The sequence below is a fragment of the Scyliorhinus torazame genome, chromosome 18 (assembly GCF_047496885.1).
Source record: "Scyliorhinus torazame isolate Kashiwa2021f chromosome 18, sScyTor2.1, whole genome shotgun sequence".
Classification (NCBI taxonomy): Eukaryota; Metazoa; Chordata; class Chondrichthyes; order Carcharhiniformes; family Scyliorhinidae; genus Scyliorhinus; species Scyliorhinus torazame.
Genome location: NC_092724.1, coordinates 19610302 through 19625703, shown reverse-complemented (window position 1 = coordinate 19625703; position 15402 = coordinate 19610302). Strand labels below are relative to the sequence as shown.

Below are 15402 nucleotides of genomic sequence, written 5' to 3'. Positions count from 1 at the left end.
TTAGATTTGGCAAAAACATTGCAGTTAACATTACCTGACAAAATGCGAAAAGATGAGGTAATTATGGAGGTGGCTAAGCATTTAAAGTTGCCTGAGATACAGTTTGACTCATTGGAAATGGCAAAATTCAGTTGCAAATTAAACAAATGGAACATGAGAATGAATTAAAGCAGCTTGAATACGAAAGAGAGAGAGAGGAAAAAGAACGAGAAAGAGAAAGAGAGAGCGAGGAAAAAGAAAGAGAAAGAGAAAGAGAAACAGATGGAGAGGAAAAAGAGAGAGAAGAAAGAAAAGCAGAAAGAATAGCCCTAGCAGAACCAAAAGAAAGAGAAAGGGACATGCATATCAGGGAAAAAGATAAAGAGAGAGAGTTTGAACTTCAGAAAATGGCCATGAAACATGACAGTCAGTTAAAATTGGCAGGCGTAAAGCGAAACATACAGTTGGGTGATAGTGATGAGGATAGTGATAAAGAGCGTCATAGTCGAAGGCTTAGTGGGGATCTATTTAAATATGTCCAAGCATTGCCAAGGTTTGATGAGAAGGAGGTAGAAGCCCTTTTTCATTTCATTTGAAAAGGTAGCTAAACAAATGAAATGGCCACAGGAGATGTGGGTATTACTGATTCAAACAAAGCTGGTAGGTAGGGCTAGTGAAGTGTATGCATCACTATCAGAGGAGGTATCTGAGTCGTTTGAGGAGGTGAAAAAATCCATCTTCGGTGCATGAACTAGTGCCTGAAGCCTACAGCCAAAGCTTTAGGAATTTAAGGAAAGAATTTGGTCAAACATACATGGCGTTTGAAAGAATCAAACAGAGTAATTTTGATAGGTGGATAAGGTCTTTGAAAATAGATCAAACGTATGAAGCTCTCAGAGAAATTATACTTTTGCAGGAGATTAAAAATTAAATTCCTGATGTAGTGAGAATTCATGTGGAAGGGCAGAGGGTTAAAACTGCGAGATTAGCAGCAGACATGGCAGATGATTAGGAATTAGTTCATAAATCAAAGCTTGGTTTCCGACATCAGTTCAACCTGTGAGGGATCGAAACTGGGGACATGAGAAATACGCAAGTGCGAGAGGCAAAGGTGATCTGATGGGAGATAATAAGGAGAGTGTACCTCAGATTAAAAAAGAAATCCAGGAGAGTGGAAGAGACATGAAAAATGTCAAATGTTTTCACTGTAATAAACTAAGCCATGTAAAGTCACAGTGTTGGTGGTTGAAGAAAAGCACTGGGAAGGCTGGTGTAAAACAGGATAAGAAAGTGAGGTTTGTTAAAGTGGTGAAGGAAAGCTTCACTGCAGAAAGGTGCAAAAGATTGTACAGCCTGATCAAGAGGTGATTGATAAGAAGGTGCCAGATCTCTTTAAAGAATTTACTTGTGTGGGTAAAGTTTACTCATGTGTATCAGGAGGAGCAGGTAAAGAAGTCACAATTTTAAGAGATACGGGAGCTAGTCAATCTTTCATGGTAAGAGATGAGGAGTTATGTAGTTTGGGAAGAATGTTGCCAGAAAAGGTGGTAATATGTGGAATTCAGGGTGAGAGGAGTAGTGTTCCATTATATAAGGTAAGGTTGGAAAGTCCAGTGAAGAGTGGTGAAGTGGTAGTGGGTGTAATAGAGAAACTATCTTGTCCAGGAATACAGTTTATCTTGGGTAATGATATAGCTGGATCGCAGGTGGGAGTGATGCCTACTGTGGTTGATAAGCCAGTGGAAAATCAGACAACTGAAGTGTTGAAGGACGAATATCCTGGGATTTTTCCGGATTGTGTAGTAACAAGGTCGCAAAGTCATAGGTTAAGACAAGAGGAGAGAGTGAAGATGAAGTTGAAGTGCAATTATCAGAAACAATTTTTGATCAGATGATTGAAAAAGAACAAGAACAGGTGGAGGATGAGGCGGATATTTTTAGTTCAGGAAAATTGGCGGAGTTACAACAAAGAGATAGAGAAATAAAACGTTTGTATCAAAAAGCACACACGGAAGAGGAATTTGAGTGTATACTAGAGTGTTATTACCATAAAAGTGATGTCTTGATGAGAAAATGGAGACCTTTACATATGCAGGCGGATGAAAAGTGGGTAGAAGTTCATCAAGTAGTATTGCCGGTAGGGTATAGAAAGGAGGTGTTGCGAGTTGCACATGAGGTACCAGTGGGAGGTCATTTGGGAATAAGGAAAACTCAAGCTAAAATCCAAAAACATTTTTATTGGCCTGGACTACATAAAGATGTAGTTAAATTTTGTCAATCATGTCACACATGTCAAGTGATAGGGAAAACTCAAGCAGCGATAAAACCAGCGCCCTTAATACCCATTCCAGCATTTGAAGAACCTTTGACAAGGATCCTAATTGATTGCGTAGGACCGCTTCCTAAAACAAAAAGTGAGAATCAATATCTTTTGACTATAATGGATGTATCTACTAGGTTTCCAGAGGCCATTCCAGTATGTAATATTACAGCTAAAAAGATTGTGGAGGAGTTACTTAAATTCTTTACTGGATATGGACTACCCACAGAAATTCAATCAGATCAAAGATCAAATTTTACCTCAAGGTTATTCAAAGACGTTATGGATAGCTTAGGAATAAAACAATTTAAATCAACTGCGTACCATCCAGAATCGCAGGGAGCATTAGAAAGGTGGCATCAGACATTAAAGACAATGTTGAGGGCTTATTGTCACGATTATCCAGAGGATTGGGATAAAGGAATTCCATTCGTACTGTTTGCAATTAGGGATGCACCTAATGAGTCAACCAAATTTAGTCCTTTTGAACTAATTTTTGGTCATGAGGTAAGAGGACCACTTAAATTGATTAAGGAAAAATTGGTGAGTGAGAAATCGGAAATTACATTATTGGATTACGTGTAAAATTTCAGGGAACGATTAAGTAGAGCAGGTGAATTGGCTAGACAGCATTTGAAAGTTGCATAAAATGTGATGAAACGGGTAGTGGACAAGAAATCCAAAGTTCGTAGTTTTGCCAGTGGAGATAAAGTTTTAGTATTGTTACCTGTGGTAGTTGAGTCTTTAAAAGCAACGTTTTGTGGACCTCATCAGATTTAAAGGAAATTAAGTGAGGTGAATTATGTGGTAAAAACACCAGATAGAAGGAAGACTCACCGAGTGTGTCATGTGAATACGCTTCAAAGGTACTTTGAAAGGGAAGGAGAGAAAAAGGAGGAGGTTTTAATGATTCTAACTCAAAGTGACGAACCAAATCCAGATGACTGTGAATTTGACATACCTCCAATTAAATTGGAAAACGAGGATGTTCTTAAAAATTGGGATAAATTGTTGAGTTACCTTCCACAGGAAAAACGGACTGACCTGAATGAGTTATTGATAGCACATGGGCATATTTGTGGAGATAAATTGAAAAGTAGTAAAATGGCTATACATGATGTAGATGTGGGAAATGCTGTTCCAATCAAACATCCATACAGACTTAACCCTTTAAAATTGACACAGGTTTACAAAAAGATTTAGAGTGTGCTTTAAAATGGCATAATTAAAGTGGGTTGCAGCCAATGGAGTCCACCCATAGTGGTGGTGGTACCAAAACCAGACGGTACCCAACGGTTGTGTGTGGACTATAGAAATGTTAATGTAGTTACAATAATGGACTCTTATCCTATCCCATGTTTGCAGGATTGCGTTGAGAAAGTGGGACAATCGGCTTTTATTTCCAAACTGGATTTACTTAAAGATTACTGGCAGGTACCTTTATGCGAAAGGGCGAAGGAGATTTCAGCTTTTGTGACTCCAGATAGTATATACCAATTCAAAGTTATACCATTTGGTATGAAAAACGCCCCAGCCACATTTGAACGGTTAACTAACAAAGTCGTTTCAGGATTACCCAATTGTGCGGTGTACATCGACGATCTGGTAATTTTCAGCCAGACATGGAAAGAACATTTAAAACATTTGATGGAGTTATTCGATCGACTTCAGGAGGCGGGTTTGGTGATAAACCTAGCCAAAAGTGAATTTGGAAATCGGACAGGGTCGAATGGTCACACGGGATGTGAAACCAACAGTTATTGAGGAGTTTTCAATACCCTCAAGACAAAGGGAAATAATGCGATTTCTTGGCATGAGTGGATTTGATCGAACATTTGCGCAAAGGTTTTGTAGTGTGATTGCTCCACTGATGGACTTGCTGAAGAAACGTCGAAAATTTCAATGGACAGTGGACTTTCAACAGGCATTTGACAGCCTGAAAGCTGTGATAACCAATGCTCCTGTGTTGGAGAATTACAAGGGACTCTGTGATCACATTGAACTAAAGTATCTGACTTTAAAGAGAAATGCCGAGGCATAGAGAAATGGACGGATCGTGCAGAGACCTTCTTGTTCAAAGAGACTGTCAATCGAGAAGGATTCCAGTTGGAGGAAGAAGAAAAAAAAAATTGACTATATTATTATATCTGTTTGCGTGTGTTGTTTTTTGAAATTAAAAAGTATATTTACTGTGTGAATTTCTTAATGGATGGTGAAAAGGTGAAAAATAAAACCATCTTGAAGTTGATGGTTTATTTTTGTTTCTTGGGGGGAGGTGTCATGTGAGAGTACCTTTAAGAAATGGGTGTTTATAAATGGGTGTGTATATAAATATCTGTAGTGAGAGTACCTTTAAGAAATGGGTATTTATTACTGCAGTGATGTCAGAGAGTGGGTGGAGCTGGGCTGTCTGTCAGTTTTTTCCTTTCGTTTTTGAGCAGGCTGCAGGGTGTGTTTAGTTTTGTTTTCAGTGTTGGAACTGAAGCCAGACCAACCAAGTGTACTGCTGTTCTCTCTGCCATCAAAAGACTATCTCGTGATCATTTGGTGAATTCAAAGTTATAAATGTTTTCAGTAGTGACTTTAACCTGATGTGCTTCTGATAAAGGTTTTAAGTCGTATGGATGTTAAAAAGGAAAGCTTAAAGGTTTACTTAGTGTTGTATTCTTTGGGGGTTGTATTTGAATTAATGGTTGCTAAGATGTTCACTGTATGTTTAAAAAAGGTTAACTTGAGTTCATTGAATAAACATTGTTTTGCTTTAAAAAATACGTTTTCCATTTCTGCTGTACCGCACCTGTAGAGTGGGCCGTGTGCTCCCCAAACCACAATCTAGTAAAAGTTGTGGGCTAGGTGAACTCCATGATATACTTTGGGGTTCCCTAAACACTGGCCCATAAAATAAGGGGCAATTTACCGTGGCCAATCCACCTCCTCTGCACATCTTTGGGTTGTGGGGGTGAGACCCACGCAAACACGGGGAGAATGTGCAAACTCCACACGGACAGTGACCCGGCCCGGGATTGAACCTGGGACTTCGGTGCCGTGAGGCACCAGTGCTAACCAATGCGCCACCGTGCCAACCCTTAATGTTTCATTCCTTGAAAGTTGATTTTAAAAACCACTTGCCACAAAATCAACATAAAAGTTGAATCAAACACTTAACAATTCACTGATCGCTTGCTGTTAGCTGTTGGGGCATTTCAAACACTCGGCATTCCCTGATGTTGTCACCGGGTTGACCTACAACCCCTTCCCTATCTTTGTGGGTTCGCCATTATGGGGCAGAGGGAGGAGCAATGTGATTACAGGTTGTGCAATGATGCTAGATGTCCTTTGCACACCTGTCGTGTGTTGTGTTGGGTTGGACCAGTCTTAGTGGCTCATTAGGGAGGTAGGAAGCTTTGAAAGGAAAGCTTTGCCTGGGAAGCGTGTCCTGCAGTCAGCATTGCAGTAAAGCAGTCTGGGAAGCGGGTCGTGCAGTCAGCATTGCAGTGAAGCAGTCTGGGAAGCAGGTTGTGAAGTCAGCATCAGAGTGAAGCAGTCTGGGAAGTGTCCTACAGTCAGGAACGCAGTGAAGCAGTCTGGGAACAGTGCCCTGCAGTCAGCATCACAGTGAAGCAGTCTGGGAACAGTGTCCTGCAGTCAGGAACGCAGTGAAGCAGTCTGGGAACAGTGCCCTGCAATCAGCATCACAGTGAAGCAGTCTGGGAACAGTGCCCTGCAATCAGCATCACAGTGAAGCAGTCTGTGAACAGTATCCTGCAGTCAGCATTGCAGTGAAGCATTCTGGGAACAGTGTCCTGCAGTCTGGATCGCAGTGAAGCAGTCTGGGAACAGTGTCCTGCAGTCAGCATCGCAGTGAAGCAGTCTGGGAACAGTGTTCTGCAGGCAGCATTGCAGTGAAGCAGTCTCGGAACAGTGTCCTGCAGTCAGCATCGCTGTGAAGCAGTCTGGGAACAGTGTCCTGCAGTCAGCATCGCAGTGAAGGAGTCTGGGGACAGTGTCCTGCAGTCAGCATCGCTGTGAAGCAGGCTGGGAACAGTGTCCTGCAGTCAGCATCGCAGTGAAGGAGTCTGGTGACAGTGTCCTGCAGTCAGCATCGCAGTGAAGGAGTCTGGGGACAGTGTCCTGCAGTCAGCATCGCAGTGAAGGAGTCTGGGAACAGTGTCCTGCAGTCAGCATCGCTGTGAAGGAGTCTTGGAACAGTGTTCTGCAGGCAGCATTGCAGTGAAGCAGTCTGGGAACAGTGTTCTGCAGGCAGCATTGCAGTGAAGCAGTCTGGGAACAGTGTCCTGCAGTCAGCATCGCCGTGAAGCAGTCTGGGAATAGTGTCCTGTGGTCAGCGTCGTAGTGAAGCAGTCTGGGAACAATGTCCTGCAGTCAGCATCGCAGTGAAGCAGTCTGGGAAGTGTGTCTTGCAGTCAGCGTCGCAGTGAAGCAGTCTGGGAACAATGTCCTGCAGTCAGCATCGCAGTGAAGCAGTCTGGGAAGTGTGTCCTGCAGTCAGCGTCACAGTGAAGCAGGCTGGGAAGTGTGTCCTGCAGTCAGCGTCGCAGTGAAGCAGTCTGGGAAGATTATACTGCAGTCAGCGTCGCAGTGAAGCAGTCTGGGAAGAGTGTCCCACAGTCAGCATCACAGTGAAGCAGTCTGGAAACAGTGTCCTGCAGTCAGCATCACAGTGAAGCAGTCTGGGAACAGTGTCCTGCAGTCAGTGTCGCAGTGAAGCAGTCTGGAAAGTGTGTCCTTCAGTCAGTGTCGCAGTGAACCAGTCTGGAAACAGTGTCCTGCAGTCAGCATCGCAGTGAAGCAGTCTGGGGACAGTGTCCTGCAGTCAGCGTCGCAGTGAAGGAGTCTGGGGACAGTGTCCTGCAGTCAGCATCGCAGTGAAGCAGCCTGGGAAGTGTGTCCTGCAGTCAGCATCGCTGTGAAGGAGTCTGGGGACAGTGTCCTGCAGTCAGCATCGCAGTGAAGCAGTCTGGGAATAGTGTCCTGCAGTCAGCATCACAGTGAAGCAGGCTGGGAACAATGTCCTGCAGTCAGCATTGCTGTGAAGCAGTCTGGGAAGTGTGTCCTGCAGTCAGCATCACAGTGAAGCCATCTGGGAACAGTGTCCTGCAGTCAGCTTCACAGTGAAGCAGTCTGTGAACAGTGTCCTGCAGTCAGCATCACAGTGAAGCAGGCTGGGAAGTGTGTCCTGCAGTCAGCATCACAGTGAAGCAGGCTGGGAACAATGTCCTGCAGGCAGCATCGCAGTGAAGCAGTCTGGGAAGTGTGTCCTGCAGTCAGCATCACAGTGAAGCAGGCTGGGAAATGTGTCCTGCAGTCAGCATCACAGTGAAGTAGTCTGGGAAGTGTGTCCTGCAGTCAGCATCACAGTGAAGCAGCCTGGGAACAGTGTCCTGCAGTCAGTGTCGCAGTGAAGCAGTCTGGGAAGTGTGTCCTTCAGTCAGTGTCGCAGTGAAGCAGTCTGGAAACAGTGTCCTGCAGTCAGCATCGCAGTGAAGCAGTCTGGGGACAGTGTCCTGCAGTCAGCGTCGCAGTGAAGGAGTCTGGGGACAGTGTCCTGCAGTCAGCATCGCAGTGAAGCAGCCTGGGAAGTGTGTCCTGCAGTCAGCATCGCTGTGAAGGAGTCTGGGGACAGTGTCCTGCAGTCAGCATCGCAGTGAAGGAGTCTGGGGACAGTGTACTGCAGTCAGCATCGCCGTGAAGCAGTCTGGGAATAGTGTCCTGCGGTCAGCGTCGTAGTGAAGCAGTCTGGGAACAATGTCCTGCAGTCAGCATTGCTGTGAAGCAGTCTGGGAAGTGTGTCCTGCAGTCAGCATCACAGTGAAGCCATCTGGGAACAGTGTCCTGCAGTCAGCTTCACAGTGAAGCAGTCTGTGAACAGTGTCCTGCAGTCAGCATCACAGTGAAGCAGGCTGGGAAGTGTGTCCTGCAGTCAGCATCACAGTGAAGCAGGCTGGGAACAATGTCCTGCAGTCAGCATCGCAGTGAAGCAGTCTGGGAAGTGTGTCCTGCAGTCAGCATCACAGTGTAGCAGGCTGGGAAGTGTGTCCTGCAGTCAGCATCACAGTGAAGCAGTCTGGGAAGTGTGTCCTGCAGTCAGCATCACAGTGAAGCAGGCTGGGAAGTGTGTCCTGCAGTCAGCGTCGCAGTGAAGCAGTCTGGGAAGATTATACTGCAGTCAGCGTCGCAGTGAAGCAGTCTGGGAAGAGTGTCCCACAGTCAGCATCACAGTGAAGCAGTCTGGAAACAGTGTCCTGCAGTCAGCATCACAGTGAAGCAGTCTGGGAACGCTGTCCTGCAGTCAGCATCGCAGTGAAGCAGTCTGGGAACAATGTCCTTCAGTCAGTGTCGCAGTGAAGCAGTCTGGGAACAGTGTCCTGCAGTCAGTGTCGCAGTGAAGCAGTCTGGGAAGTGTGTCCTTCCGTCACGTCGCAGTGAGGCAGTCTGGGAAGTGTGTCCTGCAGTCAGCTTTGCAGCGACGCAGTCTGGGAACAGTGCCCTGCAGTCAGCATCACAGTGAAGCAATCTGGGAACAGTGTCCTGCATTCAGTATTGCAGTGTAGCAGTCTGCGGTCAGCATTGCAATGAAGCAGTCTGGGAACAGTGTCCTGTGGTTAGCGTTGCAGTGAAGCAGTCTGGGAACAATGTCCTGCAGTCAGCATTGCAGTGAAGCAGCCTGGGAAGTGTGTCCTGCAGTCAGCATCGCAGTGAAGCCATCTGGGAACAGTGTCCTGCAATCAGCATCACAGTGAAGTAGTCTGAAAACTGTGTCCTGGAGTCATCATCGCAGTGAAGCAACCTGGGAACGGTGTCCTGCAGTCAGCATTGCAGTGAAGCAGTCTGGGAATGGTAGAACTGAGTAATCATTATTAACCATTAAACATGTATTTTTAGGACATAGAAGTAATAAGTAATCAAATGGGATTTAGGAGGGCAGCACGGTGGCGCAGTGGTTAGCCCTGCTGCCTCATGGCGCGAGGTCCCAGGTTCGATCCCGACTCTGGGTCACTATCCGTGTGGAGTTTGCACATTCTCCCCGTGTTTGCGTGGGTTTTGCCCCCACAACCCAAAGATGTGCACAGTAGGTGGATTGGCCACTCTAAATTGCCCCTTAATTGGAAAACATTAATTGGGTACTCTAAATTTATTAACAAAAATAAAAATAAAATGGGATTTAGGATAGCTAACCTGTCTGGAAGGACATCACTTCTGATATCTTGTCTTTGTGAAACAATGCAGGAAGCTGGTTTTGCTGCCCTGATTTTCACAGACAATGAGTGCACTGCAAATTACTTGTAAGCATAGCTGTCAGGATGAGGATCAATCATGCGCTGCTTGCGATTCTATTGGGTGAAGTTTAAACATTGCTTGCAATCTATTGGATAAGTTTAAATGTAGCAGCTTCAGGGATTGGATTGTGTCCGACTGGGGTGGGCTATTGATTTTTGAAAATTGTATAAGTACAATGTTCTGGTCTTTGTTCGGCAGAACAGATCTTGGCCACCATCCAGGTTTGTTCTCCATGTGCACGTAACAAACTTGATTAAATAGCCATCTTGTCCAGGTTGTCGATGTGTTTTTTTCCTCTCTGTACTGAGTTGAGCCACAGGGAATAACCCCGCGTGGAAGCTGACTCAATACACAGGTCTTGAAACTGCTCCTACACCGTGGACTCTACTGAGCAGCTCTCTCCTGCAGATTCTGTTGTGAGATTCTGGCCTGTTTGTGTCTCTGGCCCTCTCTTCCTTATAACAAAATGATCCATCTTCAGTTCTTCACAGTCCTGTTGCTTGCAACCAGAAAATGGGGGAATCTCTCCTCCGTAATTTAGCAGCAAAAGAACGGATGAACAGGGTGCGTGACCTGATCTCTGCTGCCTCTTCTGGCGGGAAGACTGCTTCGTTCGCATTTAAAACCCAGTCGAAGCCAGCATTCTCTTTTTTTCAGGTTTTTATTCCGTTTTCATTAGGTGACAAAAATCACAACTTTTAAAAAATAAATTTAGAGCACCCAATTCTTTTTTTTCTAATGAAGGGGCAATTTAGCGTGGCCAATCTACCTACCCTGCACATCTTTGGGTTGTGGGGGGTGACACCCACGCAGATACGGGGAGAATGTGCAAAATCCACGCAGACAGTGACCCGGGGCTGGGAAAAATTCCAACTTTAGAAGGAAACAAAATTGGAAACAATGATTGCAGCTCAGAAACTGGGCACTTCTTTTTTGAAAAGAACACAACCAAAGATGTGCAATGTAGGTGGCTTGGCCACGCTAAATTGCCCCTTAATTGGAAAAAATGAATTGGGTATTCTAAACTTATAAAAAATGGGAAAAAAATAGTTAATTGGGCCGATCAAAGAATGAGCAGCACAAAGCTATAGGCATTAACCTCTCAGCTGTATTCTTCAATCCCAGGTTTCTGTGAAGATTCTAGCTTCATTATCTCAAACGTACAGTCAGTGTAAGTCTAGAATTTCTGTCTTGTTTCTGGGACTCTCTGCATCTGGACCAGTTTTCCAAATCCACCTCTGCCAGATTTCTAATCTCTCCTACATTCATCACGTACCTGACCACCGGATTTCCCTCACCAAACTGTCTGCCCACTTTGAAGCCTGTATCTCAGTCTGTTCTGATGATTCAATCATCCAAGCATGTTCCATTAATAAATCTCATGCATCGTTCAGCATCACCGTGTGTAACATTCCACAAATCAGAATCTGCACTAGGTTTTCTTGACTTCGTCCAAACCCATGAAGATTCGCTTAACATCACCGCTTTTTTAAAACAAATTCCTATTAAGGGACAATTTAGCGTGGCCAATCCACCTACCCTGCACATCTTTTTGGTTTGTGGAGGTGAGGCCCACACAGACACGGATGGTGACCCGTGGCCAGGGTCGAACCCGGGTCCTCGGTGCCATGTGGCAGCAGTGCTAACCACAGGCCAGCGTGCCGCCCCACATCACTGCTTTTTGAGAAGAATTCATAGATCTGTTCCTCGGTAGCGTAAAACGGCTGATGCCCTACACAGAGAGTGTAGCTGTATCTCAGTAATTTTTCCTGCTCATATTGGCTTCCCTGAAAGTGCTGGTCTTGGAATCGGCTCAGCTCCACGTGAGAGTCACGGTTGAGGGTGTTCCGCGCCACAGACATAGTGCCGGAGAGGAGAGCCACGCATGCAGCAACCGGAGAAAGGAATTAATCCGCACGTGACCAGAAACCGGTTCGGCATGGACGGCATTCTCAACTTAAAAGCCGATTGCGGCCGGCATTCTTAACAGCTGGTCATGGCCATTGGGAACTTCTGCGATTGGGAATGCCACGATCCTCCCAACACCCTCCTACGATCCACCCACAGGTCGCAACCCGCAGTTTCCAAAACCCTGCCTTAATGTGTGGAACATTCACAATATAGTAGATGGATTAATGATACAAATAGATATAAACGGGTATGATATAGTCGCGATTATGGAGACATAGCTGCAGGGTGACGAGGGATGGGAATTGAACATCCAGGGGTATTCAGTAGTTAGGAAGGTCAGACAAAAAGGAAAAGGCTGTTGGCTTATATTGCTGGTTAAAGAGGAAATTAACGCAACAGTGAGGGAGGATATTAGCTCCAATGATGTGGAATCTGTATGGGTAAAGCTGAGAAAACCAAGGGGCAAAAAATGTTAGTGGGGGTTGTATATAGTAGGAAATTGAAACAGGCAATTAGAGACGCATGTGATAAAGGAGCATTTGTAATTATGGGTGACTTTAATCTGCACATAGATTGGGCAAATCAAATTAATAACAATACTGTAGAGGAGGAATTCCTGGAGTGTATAGGGGATGGTTTTCCGAACCAATACATTAAGAACCTAACTAGAGAACAGGCCATCCTAGACTGGGTATTGTGTAATGAGAAAGGACTAATTGGCAACTTAGTTGTGCGAGATCCTTTGGGATGAGCAACCATAATGTGATAACATTCTTCATCAACATGGGGAGTTACATAGCTGGGGCGTCATTCTCCGACCCCCTGCCGGGTTGGAGAATCGCCGGGGGCTGCCGTGAATCCCGCCCCCGCCGAAGTCTCCGGCACCGGATATTCGGCGGGGGCGGGAATCGGGCCGCGCCGGTTGGCGGGCCCCCCCGCTCGATTCTCTGGCCTGGATGGGCCGAAGTCCCGCCGTTAAATTGCCTGTCCCGCCGGCGTGGATTAAACCACCTTTTGAACGGCGGGACAAGGCGGCGTGGGCGGGCTCCGGGGTCCTGGGGGGGGGGGGGGCGCGGGGTGATCAGGCCCGGGGGGTGCCCCCACAGTGGCCTGGCCCACGATCGGGGCCCACCGATCCGCGGGCGGGCCTGTGCCGTGGGGGCACTCTTTCCCTTCCGCCTGCGCCACGGTCTCCACCATGGCGGAGGCGGAAGAGACTCCCTCCACTGCGCATGCGTGGGAAACTGTCAGCGGCCGCTGACGCTCCCGCGCATGCGCCGCCCGGGGATGTCATTTCCGCGCCAGCTGGCGGGGCAACAAAAGCCGTTTCCGCCAGCTGGCGGGGCGTAAATTCCTCCGGCGCCGGCCTAGCCCTTCAATGTTGGGGCTCGGCCCCCAAAGATGCGGAGCATTCCGCACATTTGGGGCGGCGCGATGCCCGTCTGATTGGCGCCGTTTTGGGCGCCAGTCGGCGGACATCGCGCGGTTTCGGGAGAATTTCGCCCCTGATTCTGAGACTCGGGTCCTGAATAAAAATAAAAGAAACCATGGTAGTATGAGACACAATTTGTCTATAATAGATTGGTAAACGTTGCTTAAAGTGATGACGGTGGATAGGCAATGGCAAACATTTAAAGAGCGCACGGGTGAACTGCAACAATTGTTCCTTCCTGCCTGGCGCAAAAATAAAACAGGAAAAGTGGCCAAACCACGGCTTACCAGGGAAATTAGCGATCGTATTAGATCCAAGGATGAGGCAAACAAATTGGACAGAGAAAACAGCAAAGCTGAGGATTGGCAGCAGCTTAAAATTCAGCAAATGAAGTCAAAGGCATTGATTAAGAAGGGAAATATAGATTATGAGAGTAAGCTTGCAGGGAACATAAAACTGACTGTAAAAGCTTACATAGGTATGTGAAGAGAAAAAGATTGGTGAAGCCAAATGTAGGCCCCTTACAGTCAACAATGGGGAATTTATAATGGGGAACAAGGAAATAGCTGACCAACTGGTTCTTCCTTCACAAAGGAGGACACGTAAAACATACCAGAAATGTTGGGGAGCACAGGGTTCAGTGAGAGGGAGGAACTGAAGGAAATGAGAATTAGTAGGGAAATGGGGTTTTGGGAGATTGATGAGATTAAAGGTCGATAAATCTCAAGAGCCTGATAATCTACATCCCAGTGAAGTTAAGGAAGTGCCCCTAGAAATAGTGGATGCATTATCAAGATTCTATAGACCCTGGAACAGTTCCTGCAGATTTGAGGGTAGCTAATGTAACCCCACTATTTAAAAAGGAAGGTCGAGAGAAAACAAGAAATATTGATCAGTCAGCCTGATGTTGGACCATTATCAAAGATTTTATAGTGAGCACTTGGAAAACAGTGGCAGGATCAGGCACAGCCACCACGGATTAACAAAAGGGAAATCATGCCTGAGAAACGTACTGCAATTCTTCGATGATGTAACTAGCAGAAGTTGATGAGAGGGAGCCACTGGATGTGGTATATTTGGACTTTTAGAAGGCTTTTGACAACATAAGAGATCAGCGTTTAAAATTAAAGTGCTTGGGATTGGGGTTAGTGTATTGAGATGGATAGAAAACTGATTGGCCGACAGGAAACAAAGAATAGGTATAAATGACATTCAGTCAGTTAGGATTACATGCTCTGGAGTTTAGAAAAATGAGGGGAGAGTCTCATAGAAACCTATAAATTTCTAACAGGACTAGACAGGGTAGATGCAGGAAGAATGTTTCCAATGTGGTGGAGTTTTAAAATGGTGTCCCAAACTCTCAAGCTCACAGCGCAACCCCCAAAATCCCCCTAAACCCCAACTCACTATAAGGGCCCCCCCCAGCACCCACTCTCAGCCCCCCCCCCCCATCCTGATCACTGCCATGTGACAATGCCAGCTTGGCACCATCAGTCTGGCACTCTGGCAGTGCCCCTGCCAGCACCACCTAGGTGCCTTGACAGTGCCAGGGTGCCACCCAGAGGGCAAGCATCTGGGGGCCTCCGATCCCCTGCGAAGCCCCCATGAGTGCCGTTCCAACTGGTGCCTGTTTGTGGAGACCAGTGCTGAACGGTGCTCGTCCGAGGTCTCCAAGACAAAGGGGTTAGATCCCGACGCCTTGGTTTCCTCAGGGAACTGCATATTAGACTGAGACTAGCTGTCCCGCTGTAATATGGGGGGACAACAGGAACTGGTTCCTGAGTTTGATGATCAACCATGATCACAATGAATGTTGGAGCAGGCTCGAAGGCTGAATGGTCCCCACCCACTGCTGTTTTCTATGTCTCTATAAAAGAGGGTGTATGCGAGTTACTTACCTTGGCTATTGCCATGGCACAGCTGTGCCCAGAGATCTCTATCAACTGCTGCTGCCCAAATTTGTATTCTTCATAGAGTTCCTCCTCCAGTGCCTTCGCCTCTTCGTTACTGCACAATATACAAGGAGATGGAAACAGTGAGAACACAATAATCTCCTGGTCTCTGAACCCTCTTACCATAGCAATCGTAGAACTCCCACCTCTAAGTCAGAAGGTAATGGATTCAAGTCTCATTCCAAACACATGAACCTATAATCCAGGCTGACACTCCAGTGCAATACTGAGAGCGCTGCCCTGTCTGAGGGTCAGTACTGAGGGAGTGCTGCACTGTCAGAGGGTCAGTACTGAGGGAGTGCTGCACTGTCGGAGGGTCAGTAGCGAGGGAGAGCAACACTGTCTGAGGGTCAGTACTGAGGGGGTGCTGCACTGTTGGAGGGTTAGTACTGAGGGAGTGCTGCACTGTCAAAGGATCAGTAGTGAGGGAGAGCCACACTGTCTGAGGGTCGATACTGAAGTGGTGCTGCACTGTCGGAGGGTTAGTACTGAGGGAGTGCTGCACTGTC

At 46.5% G+C, this 15402-nt stretch overlaps 1 protein-coding gene and 1 pseudogene across 1 annotated transcript in view; both read right to left on the bottom strand.

The window, feature by feature from the left end:
- yjefn3 (YjeF N-terminal domain containing 3) overlaps positions 1 to 15402 on the bottom strand; it is a 190259-nt gene that overhangs the window by 58598 nt on the left and 116259 nt on the right. Inside the window, exon 2 of the mRNA XM_072482318.1 lies at positions 14840 to 14948. Coding sequence (XP_072338419.1) covers positions 14840 to 14948 — 109 coding nt within the window. The remainder of the gene's footprint in view (positions 1 to 14839; positions 14949 to 15402) is intronic.
- Positions 10776 to 11460, bottom strand: LOC140395009 (nuclear cap-binding protein subunit 2-like; annotated as a pseudogene).